The 15,034-nt window shown below is 38.1% G+C and overlaps 1 protein-coding gene across 1 annotated transcript; it reads right to left on the reverse strand.

Moving 5' to 3' along the window:
- Nucleotides 1-507: 507 nt before the first annotated feature.
- Nucleotides 508-13,988, reverse strand: LOC107739555 (sal-like protein 3). Its single transcript, XM_016551707.1, has 4 exons — nucleotides 13,477-13,988; nucleotides 6,910-9,834; nucleotides 5,445-5,788; nucleotides 508-1,822 (listed from the first exon to the last, which is right to left on the reverse strand). The coding sequence occupies exons 1-4, from the start codon at nucleotides 13,556-13,558 to the stop codon at nucleotides 1,427-1,429; spliced, it is 3,747 nt and encodes a 1,248-aa protein (XP_016407193.1). The 5' UTR covers nucleotides 13,559-13,988; the 3' UTR covers nucleotides 508-1,426.
- Between the last annotated feature and the right edge of the window lie 1,046 nt (nucleotides 13,989-15,034).

Below are 15,034 nucleotides of genomic sequence, written 5' to 3' on the forward strand. Positions count from 1 at the left end.
GATATAGAGTGAAGCCTTTTCTCCACATTGTTACAATTTACAAGTAAGGTGACACAAACTAAATATTTTGTTTGAGATTTATTTATTGAGGGTTGCAGCAATATTGCATCTTAGAAACGAATCCAGTTCAGTCAGTGTGTGTTTGAGACACCACCTCAGTTGTTTCATGTAAAAATACTGATGTGCAGACAGAAAAGCAAACCTGGAATACTTTTTATTTGTTATAATGTATCTGAGTACAAAAATAGTGTCTCCTTTTTATGCAGAGGACACATCAAATACCCCGTCCCTTGTTTCACCATTACTTATCTTATGAAAAAAAACTGCTCGTTCAAATTTTTTACATTTTTTTCCCAACACTAAACAATATATTATATAAGGAAAATAGCACTACAAAATAAAATAAAATAAAAACACTAAAATGTCCTGACATGACACGCTTAGTAAATAAGACATAAGCTACCATTACAGACAAGCATATTGTTTTAACTTTTTTATTTTCCCTTGTACATTAATGTTTCTGGAAACATTTATTTATTTTGTTCTTGATAGGAAAACATACCTCTAAATTGTGAAATAGAATTGTCCTGCAACACGTTCAGATGCATCAAAAGGGCTTCATTGATAACTATACTTTAAACTGAAGTGTAAAGGTGTTTTTAATGCAAGTTCTTTATTAGCAATCATATTATAGTTCATAGTCTCATGTTGGCCCACTAAATAATTTTGCATGTAAAAGTAAATAAGGCAGAGAATAGCATAAAACACATAATTAGCATTAATAATATAATATAATAACACAGGCTGGTATAAGATGGAACGTTTCATTGCTGATGACAGCTAAAATAACACTAACTTTCATGGTGGTGTACTTGATTTGCATGAAAATAAACGATTTGCATCCAATGCATAGCAGCAAAGCAGTGGGATGTCAAAGAATAATACATTTCTTTTCAAAGACTCTGAAATGTCTTCTTTATCTTTTGCTCGGGGATTTAAGTTACATACTTTCAGCTGTAGCTATATTAAGACCACAGTGTCGGAATGAAAAGTTTCTATTATATATGCAAACATGTTCCCTTTCCCATGAATAGAGCAATGTTTGACAGCAGAATCAGAGGGCAAAAACAAATAAAATAAAATACATATTTACAACATAAAATATTAATTTCATTTCAAAGCAATGCCCTTGAATCAAGTGTAAGGTTTCAGTCAGTGGACATAATTGAAAAACTAAGCGTGGCCTCAGTTTCAACAATAAAAAAAAAAAACACAAAAAAACAAGTGCCATTATAGCATAAGATAAACTGAATCTTTCCCCACATGAATCAAGCACATTCTAAAGAGTTTATTCTGATTTTAAAAAATCAAGACACGTTTATTTCAATGTTCCTTATGCAAGGAGAAAGAATATGTCACCTTTACTTTAACTGATTCCAATGTCTTTTTTGTCATCAATCATCATGGAGAAGTGTTGTCCAGCACCCCTTTCTAAGCCTGTTTTTTCCATGGCTGTGATTGGTGGGCTGTTTCCAGTGCTAGCCTTGTCCGTGGCCACAGTAATGGCAGGAAGCTGGGGGACTCCTCCACTCTGAATGACGGATATTTCATTGTTCCTCATTGCTAAGCCATTAGTTATAGCTGCTGCATATCGGCTCCAGAAATTTTGGTCCACATTCATGGCCCGCGCTGCTAAATCCTTCTGAAACGCTTCGCTGAATTTCAGGGCATCACCGCCCAGAAGGGCAATTGGGTTTTCCACAGACAGACGTCTACCTCTACGGGCAGGAGTGTTATTCCACATATGGGTGCCCATGTGCACCTATAGACAAACAGAGATGAAAATTAAATCAATAACAAATCATTTTACACTATTCACGGCATATGTGTGTCTGTAGCATTGAGCTTTTGCAGCATATGTGTGTCTGTAGCATTGAGATATTACAAAAATGACCTATGTTGCGACAACCACCATGCGTATATTATTTATTTATTCCTTTGATTGACAAGATGGTGGAGATTTGAGAGTAAAGTACAGGGAGAGAGGGGGAACATGACTGGGCCTTGACTAAGGACGGGCTCAAGCCCGTGCCCACACATGCACAACAGCCAGTGCCGGCCTGTCCAACAGGCGGACGCCTGGGGCCCCACCTTAAGGGGAGGGCCCCGCGGTCGCGAGGTTGTTAATTAAATTTCAAGGTGTGTTCGACTTGAAGCGGCGCGGTGCAGACAGATCGGTGTTTGACATCGAAGTACCGCGAGAGCTATATACTAATGGACAGCTCTGCATGCTTTCCTATCCTATTGCAGTACTTTAATGTCCAACACTTATCGATCTGCAGCGCCCCTTTAGGTCAACACACATACAGATGATGCACCAGATGTACAGTGCGTTTAAAAACATTTAATGACGTTTTTGCTCTAAATTCATTTCATAACATCAGTCGAGTGTTTGAAATAACTTCCTTTTGTGATCTGACGTGGTTTCATATCACAGAATGAGGCAAAATCATTTTAGAATATTCTATACAGTGATAAAGGCTATGTCGATGAGCATTGCATTATAAATATACATTATGCATATAAAAAAAATACCCGTGATGGCTTGAAGAACAGAGACACACAATTTAGTCACAATCGTGTGTTTATTGTCTTCATTCTTCATCAGTTAAAACGTCCTATCTGCATTTTATTCTGCTACTGCAGCGATAGCATATGCCTTTGTCCATATTAGGGATTTCCTCCAAAGTGATTTTTGTGAGTATTTCATTTTATGATTTTTTCACTTATGGTTTTACTGCACGAGGGCGCCCTCCGGCTACCAGTATGAATGAAACAGCTTCAGCTATTCACTACTCACTACTCCTTATTTTGGGTAAAAATAGGAAAAAATAATACTTCTAAGTTTTTCTCCAGTGTAGAGGAGTTTTCTCTCTGTCTCTCTCAGTGGATGCATAAAATTTCCTGACAATAATTAAGAAATTACTGTTAATGATTTTTAATCATAATCATTTATAATAAATCCTTAGACATTTCTAAACAATTATAAACCTGCTGCAGTTTTCTGTAAACTATATTAATAATAATCATTATCAATAATTATTACTTTGTTTAATGATTTATTTAGTTATAACTATAATCAGAATTATTAGTAGTCATATTGATATATAAAAACAACTTTAAACAGGCACAGCAAACTTAGTGTTCTTTATAATTTCTGGCAAATAAAGTGAAATTGTAGTAGAAATGGAATCCAAGCGGTATCTTTATGTAGCCGGGGAAAAAAAGGATGTTCTGACTGCTATACATAATATTTATTGCTTTAGTATTAGTATTTGATTTATAAATGCAATGATGCCCATGATCACAGACAGACTTGTCATATGTTTAAATTGCTATGACAATTTTTACACTAGTGGGGCCTATTTTCATTATCTTGCCTAGGGCTCCACAACCCTACGGGCTGGCACTGACAACAGCTTTTTATATGTTGGGAACAACCAGGGGTTAAATTGGGCCGGGGCCGTCTGGGGCTGAGCCCTGCCACTAGGCTTAAGCCCCGTTCACACCAAGAACGATAACTATAAAGATAACAATATTAGCGTCCACACCAGCGAACGATAACGATAAAGATATTTATTCTAAGCGCACACACGTCTGCCGCTTTAAATTCTTGAGCTTGTTACAGCAGGATGGATTTTGATTGGCTGTCAATTTTTTATCGTTCATCAGCAGGAGAAAAATCGTTCTGAAAGTGATTCCAACGATATCGTTTCTCTTTGTCTTTATCATTATAGTTGTGGTGTGGACTCTGCTATTCTTTAATATTGAGAACGATTTTTAGAACTATATCTTTATCGTTATCTTTATAGTTATCGTCCTTGGTGTGAACGGGCCTTTACTCTGGTAACTCATCAGAGGACTTTCCTCGTGCATTTTCCACATTATAGGCTATAGTCTACACTTTACTCATTTTTACTAATTCAAGCAATGATGTGACGTGGGTGTTTTTATATGTATCTCTGAAAGAAACCGAGTGCCTTCAGAAAAGTTTCAATTGCATTTCAACTCTATCTGATAAAGTAGCGTTCATGAGCACAGCCCTGCTTTGTTTACAGCCGTTACTGAGGAAACCATTATACTGTATGTTTGATGTTCCAAAAGCGCCTCCTACTGGCAGAGAATCAAATAGGATTTTCAATAAGTCTATCTGCTGTTTCCCCCCATCAGCTCATTTAACTCTATTTTAAATTAATATAAGAATTTATACTTCTGACTCATCTCTTTTCTTAAAAAATGGTTTAAAGACTGAAATGTTAGGTTTATCATTTTAGATATATTTTGTGTTTTTGTTTTTACAGTTTAATATGTTACTCATACTTAGGGATGCAGCGATTAACCGGTTTCGGGATTAACCGCGCTTTAAAACGTCACGGTTAATTAATTGTAAAGGTTCCGCTAAACCGAGTGTTTCTGTTACACGGAACGGAACTGTTGCAGCTTGCGCAAAATGAAAACAAAGTTACACTAGCGGTGCACCAGCTTAAAATGACGTGCTTATCAGAGAACACTTTAATATCTAAAGAGTATTAATGTGATTTTATACATTAGTAATGTTGGGAAATTAATAAATGCATAATAATCGTCATAATCGTAAAACCGTGATTATTCCTCAGACAATAATCGTACCAACAAAATCTATAATCTTTGCATCCCTACTCATACTGTTGCTCATATGGTATTAATTTTTATTTTTTAAATTAATTTTTTTGCAGGTCTTAAAAAAGGTCTTAAATTTGATTTTAAAAATCCTGCAGACAGATGTAGCTTTGCACACTGCCAGCATCTAGAATGATTTTGATCAGCATTTTAGTGTGCATAACAGACGGCTATCTGAACTTGTTATATTTTACAGCTTGTCAATTGATATAATTGTTAATTGTTACAATATAATTACAATATAATTGTTAATTGTTTGTTAATTGATTTTGTAGGCTTTGCATAGACATGTGCACCACTCAAAAGCCGGAAACCACAGAGTATTTTTTCACAGAAAAAATAGTAGCTCATGTGGGAGATCTCTGTACATTTGGCATCTCTAGAACAAGATGTTACAATGTCTTTTCAGCATGTGCTTTTAGAGTACGCCTCTAATTGGTCTCACAGCGTGATAGATCACCATGTAAGTGGGTGTCCTGCAAAAAGCGGCTACCCGTAATTCAAACATCTCTTCCCAAAACCCTTGTTCTTTAATCTTTAATTTTCCCAATTTTACCCCTGGGAACAACACATAATTCAACAATGGTAAGCATTTTATGAAAATGAAAATAAATAAATGTAAGCAAATAATGTTTAATTAAAAAATGAAACATCATTTTAAAAGCTCATATACATTGTTTAAGTTACTCATTTGTTAAATAAAATAAAATAATGATCACACATACCTTGAGATTACCCTTGGTTGTGAACGCTCGACCGCAGACAGAGCAGCCGAAGGGTTTTTCGCCAGTGTGTATGCGCTCGTGGATCTGCAAGGCACTGGCTGAAGAGAAGTTCTTCCCACATGCACTGCAGTTGTGTTGCTTAGGGGTCCGTCTGGGAGGGGGTGGTCCAGTGAGTGAGGTGACGCCCGGTATCATCACCTCAGAGCGTGAGGTGGGAGACTGCAGGCCAAATGCAGGGAAAGGCCTCTCTTTTAGCACGTATGGTCTACTGCAAGCATTCATCTCCAGTTTCACCGCAGTCGGCGAATTTTTAGTATCCTGTTCAGTAGACCTTTGAGCATTTTCTGATAATAAAAAAAAAATGTTTGCATTAAATCAGCAGTGTAATTAAATAAACAAATACCACAATGCTATGTATTAGTTGTTAAAGGTGAAGTGTGTCATTTCTGGCCACACAAAGCGAAACAAAATTGCAATTGTTTTTCACATTTTAATAATTAATAATAATTTAAATAGATTAATATTTTGTAAAAAAAAATTCTAGAAACACTCCCCTGTCCTCCATTACTTGAACAAACAGACCAGTCCAGTTCCAAACTCACATCATTATTTGAGCTATGTTGCAGTGACAGGCATTGTGTTGCACAGTGCACAGTGTTTACACATTTCAGGTGAATTAAATACGGCTTACTTACAGTTGTCTCTGCATATTTAGCTAGAATAGGAGATAGAAAAAATTACACACTTCACCTTTAAAGTAATTAAAATTACACAAAACACATTTTTGCTGCTTATTCAGTTTACTAAGAATTTTTGTTTGAACATTCATTCAAACTTAATCATTATTTTCAAATCACTTACATTTGTAAACTGGATTTTGTATTGAGACTACATGAATCATTTTTGTAGACATAACTTGACAGTGGACTTCGAATTCCCTGCATGCTTAGCATATGACTGCATTAGGAGTGTACATTTTAAAACTAAGTGTTATTTTATGTGTTTCTGAGTAAAGGGAAATACTTATTGGTGTTTAATGTTCAGTTATTTAAGAAGATGTTATGTTATGTTGTAGTCTTTGTGTGGTAACGGTTGTTCTAAAGAGTGGAGCTTGTGTTTAGGCTGTGTGCTACATGATGACTACGGTGTGTGTTGCTTCGCTCAGTGAGAATAACTGCTAACGCCAGTACTGAGACTAGTCCCTTCTTACTTGTTCATCTCATTCATATCATATAATAAAAAAAATATGTTATATTTAGTATACTAACATGCGCAATGCAAGTCTGACACAAGGACATCAATTTAGGTTTAACAAAACAATACTTGTTTTAATGGACAAGTTCTAGTCTTGTAAAAACCTAAAATAACTGTGTGAAAGCTTTTCTCAATTTAATCAGGTTCAATGAGCATTTTTTTCCTTTTTGTGTACAGTTTTTACTGGTATCATATAGCAGTTTTAGCTTACCGTGTTCCTTACTGAAACACTGCATGTTGAAATTGTTTTCTTTCTTGACTGTAGAGTTGATAGGCTGGATTCCTGTTTGATTAACAATCACCTCGTTGACTTTATTTGCTGCAGGGCAATCTGTTGTTTCAGATTTTACTATAGCTGTTGCCTCTGGGACTTTAGAGGAGAGGTTCAGAGAGACTGAGTGCTCATGTTGACCCTCAGGTTGACTGTTGGGATAGGGTGAAATGTGAATAAAACTAGACGAATGTGGCATTAAACTACTTCTCATGTTATGGTTCTCCATCTCACCAGTGGTGGTAGAGCCCAGAGCATGAAGATCATTATCCATAGGTCCGCACCTGACCATCTTTTTTCCATTTGATTGGCTAAAATTGACAGATGAGTCGCCCCCTACATTTTGAGTTTCTGATAGACTGGTTGGAAGAGATGAGATAGGTGGTGGACTGTCTGAAAAAGAGCTCAGGGTGTTTTCATTGTTCTCCACAACATCCCCTTCTTCTTCAAATGAAATATCATCAAGACAGTCATCATCATAAGTGCTCATGCTGTCAAAGCTCTCCATATCTGTATCTTTCTCATAGATAGTTTCTGCCAGAGGAGTGTTTGGAATCTGCCCCCCCATGTGCATGCGTATGTGCTGCTGTAGTACAATGGCATTCGTGAACTTTTTCTGACAGATCGGGCATGAATGCTGAATCCGAAGAGGAGGTTTTGCACGGTGTACACCAAAGTGTGTCTTTAAATTACCCTTTGTGGTGAATGCTCGTCCACAAACCTTGCATTTAAATGGCCTCTCCCCTGTATGGATGCGGTAATGCATTTTCAGCGCGCTATGACAGCTTAGCACGCGGTGGCAGATAACACACTGATTGGGCTCCATCATCTTCTTGTCGATGTTTTCCACAAGCTGTTGGAGCTTCGATGTCTCAGATGTTTGCATAGAGTCTTGGAGACCACCAAATGGGAACTTGGCCTTGAACTGATCCGAGATGAGTGGAGGAGAGGATGACTTATTATCAGCTGAAGGAGCATCAGTGGACTCGGTTACATTTACCTTAACAAGTTTTTCTGTAGACATGGACTGAGGAAGCAGGCTGTTGGGGTTGTTACCATTTCTAGTCATACTGTTTGATGGCAGGTGCACTTCTTCTGTATTGAAGCTATGTGTGATCTCTCCTTCTCTGTTTGATTTAGGGGAGGCCACAATGGTGGACATATCTGTCTCAGTGCCAGTGGGATTGGGCGACGATGGTGCAAGTTCACCTCTGGCTGGCGATGGCCTATGTGGAGATCTTTCAGAGGGTGTGCTTGTAAATGAATCATTTAAGCTTTCAATAATTGGTACTGTGGGTGGCAACTGCAGACCCACTGAGGACGGCACTGTTGGAAGAATAGGCTTGCTGTCTAACCAAGTAGGTCCTGCCTTCTCCGCAGGAAAAGACATCCCATAGGGAATCCCAGAACTGGTAGGGATATTGTCAAGATATTCTGGGACTGGGTATGGGTTCATCTGAACATGAGGATACTTCTCCTTGTGCCTTTGGAAGTGGACTTTGAGGTTTCCCTTTGTAGAGAAACGGTTGCCACAAATGTTGCATTTGAAGGGCCTTTCACCTGTGTGCGAGCGCAAGTGGATCTGCAAGGCACTGTCACTGCCGAACACTTTAGCGCAGAACCTACACTTGTGCTTAAAGAATGGGTCCTCGGAACTGGGCTTGCTGTCAAAAATTGAGACGCTGGGCAGTTTGCTCTTACGGTACTTCATCATAGCAGCAAGTGGGTCTAATGCACTGGCAGTGGCTGCAATACTGGCCAGCGGATTGGGAAATATGACTCCATTGGGAGGGCTTTGAGGTAGTAATGGTAGGTTGGCAGAAGGGCTAAGGAGGCTGCTCTGGCCAGCTGATAGTGGGCTAGGAGTGCTTATGGACTGGGTGTTACTAACGTTAGAGTGCGATCCGCTACAGGTGGGCAAGAGCGGGGAAGCCCTGCTGCAGCTGAAGAGATGAGGGCTGGAACTTGTTAATGAAGCAGTGGCACTCTCCAATGCTCTAGAGCTGATTTGTCCACTGCTTGGCTGGGAAGACAGCAATGGTGGCCTCGCTAGCATAGATGCCTGGGATACAGAAGCCTGCCCATTCACTGCAGAGGGCATGACCCCAGATAATGGAAGTACAGGGGGTGGTGCGATGCCCTGGAAATTGTAAGTGTTAGAGTCAGAGGGCAGGCATTTTGAGGCAGGATTAAGGGCGGCTTGCGTAGGCTGCCTATTCATTACAGCGACCTGGCTGCGGATCTGCTCAATGAGCTGTAATTGCTGAAACTGCTGCTGCTGCAGTGCCATCAACTGCTCCAGAATCATGGGCATAGCAGCGGAGTTCAGCTTGCCTGCAGAGCCCACACAGTGAATGCTCTGGGAAAACTGAGCAACGGCCACTCGGGTGCTATGAAGAATCTCCAGGGTCACATTGGTGCTAGGCATGTCATAGTGATTGGTTATAGGTGGTGCAGGGGAACAGGTGGTGTTTTCATTGTCAAGTGGTAGAGGACTGAGGTTTGATGTTTTATGCTCGGGGAAACTTATATCCATTTGTTCATTCAGGTCGATGATGTGGGTTTCCTCAGGCATCTCGTCGACTTTCTCAGCCAGCTCGTGGTTGAGCTCGCTAGCCCCCATTTCTGCTGAGTCACTGTGGGCGCTCAAGAGGGACTCTGTTGGTGATCCGTGGGAAATGGCCTTCTCTTCATTCTCCCGTACTATCAGCACAGGGGGGTCTTCCGTGCATTTCTGCTGGTGTTCCAGCATTTCGGACCACTTGAAGAATTCAGCACAGCACCTCTCGCACATGTGCGTCTCTTCACCTCCGCTGAGGCTCTCCGTGCTGCTGTCCTCCTCATCGCCTCCCCTCAACAGAAGTACTGGCAAATAAAGACACAGAGAGAAAGCGTGTGAATAGAAATTTCTGAGATGATAGATTTTTCACAGCTATTCTTGGAGGAGTGAACAATATAGATAAACTAAATCAATTGTACCACTTTACCAATTACTGAAAGCCAGCCTCTTTGTGCTCATGCGCCAAAGACTCAGACGATAATTTTCCTTGCACAATCCATCAAATTATGCGACCTATCTATTGAATATACGGGAGCTTAATGAAATTCTATAGGGGATATTGATTTCCAATGTTTTTATACAATTCACAGCTGCACTGTCAGTTGAGGTCAAACTGAGTCTTTGATTGACTAATCTGCACTCTCCATTGCTATCAAACACTCTTATTTCCTGATGAATTTGAAGAACTAATTCCTCTCCACTTGACATTGTTGAGTGAAACAGTTATCTCTTTTTGCTAAAGGTGTACAACCATGACAAAATGGTTTCAGCTTTAAATGTGTAAAAAGCACAACTAACTTCAAATTGTTTTAAATCATGTCATATTTGATCATAAAAAAAAACACTTTTCTTTGAGTCTTTGTCAAAGCCTTTATAGTGTATTTATCTTTAAACAAATCTGTTCAGTGTCATTTTCTCATGGAATCAGAAAATTATATAATGACATAAACATGAAGCATGTCAATACTGAACAAGAATGCACAACTTAAAAAAATATAATTTCAAATCGAAGTGTAACAATCATCGAAGCCACAAAAATGAATATTTGTCATAAAATAAAACAGCAGTATTTGATGAGATTTTTTGTTCTGATATTTGCATTTAGACAACATATAAAAGACCTATAGGCTACATCAACTTAAAATTGTGTTACAGGTCATTTGCTCACTGATGAGCACTAAGGGGTTGGGTTTGGGTAATTTATGCACTTGTCACAATTTTTCAGAGGAAAATTACACAAATAGATTTTCACCCTAAAAGGTTTAGTGAGATGACAAAGTGTATGAGTCCAAACAGAAAAAAAAGTAAGCCATTACTTCCTATATTTACTGTTTGTATTTGTGAATGTGTGTGTGTGTGTGTGTGTGTGTGTGTGCGTGCATTTTTCCTTTCCTTTCCTTTTCTTTCCTTTTTTTTTTAAAAATCTTTTCATCATATTTTATAGTAATAGAAAATCCCATGGATGATTATATGGGTGTATTCACTGTATGTTTCTTTATTACTCCCTTTATCGCCTTGATGTAGCCACACTGAATATGTTTATGATTAAGAATATTGCTGGATAAAAAATTCAGAAAAAGTGACAGTGAGAAAGAGAAATGAGTGAAGAAAGGATGACAGAATATCTGGAATTATTTTGTGGTCAGGTGTTATTGTGTTTCTTCTCAGTTTTTGTGAGCCTTCCTCAGAGTAGTTACAATGTGGGTCATTTGCTCGTCTAATTCCAGTAACTGTGTGGGTGGTCTGAAAACTCTTAACACCGAAAGGTGAGAGCTAACTGAAACTGATCTTGTGAGGCGACCAATTAACTTAAGGCCATGCTGCAAATCTTAAAATGTTCACAAATTAGCCCATATAGATATTAGCATTTAGTTCAAATGGAATCACAAAAAATTCCTTTGGCATCCCCAGTGAAAAGACGGACAAAATTGTGTTCATGAGATAGATATATCAAATTCTTAAATCAGAAAAAAAGCCCTGCTGCATGAGCCACTACAAAGATTAAAAAACTTGGGAGATTCCTAGGGTGCTCAGCTGGTAACCGTGGTTTTGGTAGCTAGGATCATTTCGGCATGAGACAGACAATGGTTACAACGTAAGTCTGTAAGACATAAGACAAACTGAAAGATGTACAAGGGAAAACACGAAAGTCAAAATGATTTTGTTGATGTCGACAGAAATAAGAGAAAACAATCAGCTAAGTACATATACTGCATATAAGAATAAAACTGTGAAGTCAAATCATTATTATTTATTTTTAAATGTTTTAATTAATTTAAAATATAAACATAATTTAACATTAATTCAATTAGAAAATAATATGCCAATTAGTCTTTTAACAGATATAAATTACATATGGTGTTAGTAGGTCCCTAAGTTACTTTAGTTTGTTAATAATATTTTCTTAAATGTATTAAAATAGTGTGTTTGAGCTTGATCTAAAATTTCTGCACTTATTGCACATTAATTTTACTAAATTTCAAGAATACTTCAGCAGATGTTTTATTTTCTAAAAAATGAAATTTGTTTAAAGGTTTTTTTTTAAAAGCTGTTATGCAATTATTTGCCTGGCCTGTTGACTAAAGCAGACATTTTATTTGACTAACTGTTTAAAAAAAATACCAAAAAACGAACCCACATTTTAAACTTTATTGTAAACGTTCAATATTTTTAAATGATTAATTATTTCTACATCAATATTGTTGCTTCAGGTTTTCACTCGAATCCTTTAATTACTCTTCTAACAGATCAGGACTGATTATAATGGATTCATCTGATTAAAACTGATCTGAAGAACAATAAACGTCTTTCACTGTCTGTTTTCAAACCATACTCTGGTTCTCTTCTTTAAGGTCGATCTTTGTGTTGCAGTAAATACTTTAACGTGATTTAAATGAAGACACAACTTCGACGCCAAACCAAATGTGAGGATTTTTTATGTAGACAAGTAAGTAACTTCATTACCATGACAAAAGGAATTATTCTCCCGCAAACAGACGAATGTTGAAGGTTTTGTTTGGGTCTTGCAATGGGACACTTTTGTAGGTTTGCAGATCTTTTATTTTGGTGTCTTATCAAAAGCACGAATAGATACACATCTCTAATCTACCGTTACTGATTATAGCCTAATTAATAATTCATTTTAAATCATGTTAGCTAAATCTTTTTTTTTATACTCTCTATGAAACCCAAAAATTAATAAATATATGGCCTATACGTGTACAGTTCCTAATTAAGGAAATTAAATAGCTGAGAACATTGTATTCCCCTAAATGTTAAATTACTTTTAATGAATTTAACAGAAATTGTTAGCAAAGAGCTAGAATACTAAAGACACTAGAAATTACTGCTGCATTATTTAGAAAAAAGGGTGTTCGGCATTTTTGTCAAATAACACATAATGAACGTTTGACACAAAATTTCCAAAAGCACATGTTTGTATGTTTCATATAAACGCACTTTACGCGTGCTTTATGATGCACTCTTAAAATAAAGGTTCGAATAGCCAAGAATTTTACAACTTCAAATTTTATAACTTTTTATTCTCTGATTCTTTAGACAACATCTATGTACCGGTGCTTTAAAGAACAAAGAAATCTAACATTACTTTTAACGGTTTTTAACTCTCCAAAGAATTAAAATGGCTCTCTATTTGAACGTAAGAACCATCGAAGAAGCTTTATTTTTAAGGGTGTAAAACTTTGTCTTGAGTTCCATCTAGTCTAATTGAACTGAACACAGCATGCTATAAACTCGCATATGCTTACTAAATCAAGTTCTTTTTACTCTAAGGTTCTTTCTATATTCAAAGTGTCCGTTCTATGCCATGCATCCTATAGCGTGTTTTCAACACCACTGGAAATGAACAACAAAACATCGCGAAATTCTGACAAAAGAAACTTGTGTCTAAAGAGCCAGATGAGAGACTCGTATTTCAAATCACATACCGTTATCCGGACTTTTGTCCGACAGTGCTCCTTCTTCGTCCGATCTGAGATGCTGAGGTTTCGCTTGCTTTCTTCGGGACATGTCTCTGCGCTTCGCGTCGGCGCTCCGATCTGCAGAAACATCGGAGGCATGCAGTCCCGTACAGTCCCGGGGTCAGTGAATAAGAGATATTAGATGTTGTTACCGTTGTGCAGATTGCGCATGTCGGCGTTATAATGATAGAGGGTCATGTATTACGTTGCGCTGCATGACGGATTGGCCACGCGCCAGTAGACACTCTCTCTGGATATGGAAATGAGGGATGGACTGAGTAATTAGCCTGTTTCACTTCCTCACTTTCCCCCCTTTTGCTCTCTGTTCACGTAGGACCACAAACTGGACGCAAACAAGTGCGTCTACAGCTCTGGTGGCACTTCACATGGCGTAAAGTCCATCCGTAGTTTGTTAAACATCACCGTAAGTACGGAAAACCAGTCTTGTCAGGTTCACACGCCTTCATTTCAAATTATTGACAGTAACCTACATTCAAGCACCTTTCAAACAGGCTTTTTCGACGTGTATTGATTCTAGTTTAAGCATAGATTTCCATCAAATAAGTTTTGTTTCATTTTTATATCCACGCAAGAAAAGTTTGTCCTGACAGACGAATATCTATCTACCTATTGTAAAAGCAGTTGCTTCGGTTAATAGTTGGTTATTTGAAGGGTTCGGTGAGTCTAATTAAAGCTTAAACCCCCAGAAGAAGTCAAAATAAAATGTTGACGGTTTTTAAAGGTAGATAATCTTTCAAACAATGTTTCAAAAGCCACAAAAGTTAGATTACAAGTTAGTACACTCCCAAAGAGTCGCGTTCGCCTGAGGAGGTCACCATAGCAACAGAAGGCTGCTCGAACGCTTTCCGTTGGGATCTGTATGGGACGGTAAACGTCGACAAAACAGAAGTAGCCTACTGCCATAATTTATGGCATGCTATACATTTACGTACCACAAGTATATCAGAAAAAGTATTTGCAAACTTTTCACGTTTTAAATTTTGTATTATTGAAAAAAAAAAACAGTTCTGTTTTTACTGAGAGGAACATGCACAGAACGCGCGCGCGCGAAATCCCGAAAATTATTTAGGAACGTCAAAAACGCAGTCGAATGATTCGCACTGTCAAGGAGTATGTTGGCAACAAACACCGTTCGTTCTGTTGTCGGTCGGTCCGTCTGCTCCTCACTCAGGCCGAGGACGCATCCTCCATAGTTCATCCAATTCAAAACTATGCCCTTTCCTGCGGATTCCAGAGTCCCACAAGGTGGATGCCTTCGTGTAGAAGCTGAACTGAAACGGGCGTTCGATGATTTTCTGCTGCAAATGTGCGTGTAAACCCTTGCAGAAGTCCTGGAGAGGTGCAGGAGTGCTGTTCTGTGTAAGCTTATTGCATTAGGCGACCACTAGGATATCACAGAACGATGGACCCCTGTTCAACCTGCTCTTTTTTTCTGTTTACTTTTTGCTTAACTTCGCATCTGTTACAAAACTGACTTCATAAGGGGGGAAAAAAAAGATATGGC

The sequence above is a fragment of the Sinocyclocheilus rhinocerous genome, unplaced genomic scaffold, assembly GCF_001515625.1.
Source record: "Sinocyclocheilus rhinocerous isolate Xijiao unplaced genomic scaffold, SAMN03320098_v1.1 scaffold314, whole genome shotgun sequence".
Taxonomy (NCBI): domain Eukaryota; kingdom Metazoa; phylum Chordata; class Actinopteri; order Cypriniformes; family Cyprinidae; genus Sinocyclocheilus; species Sinocyclocheilus rhinocerous.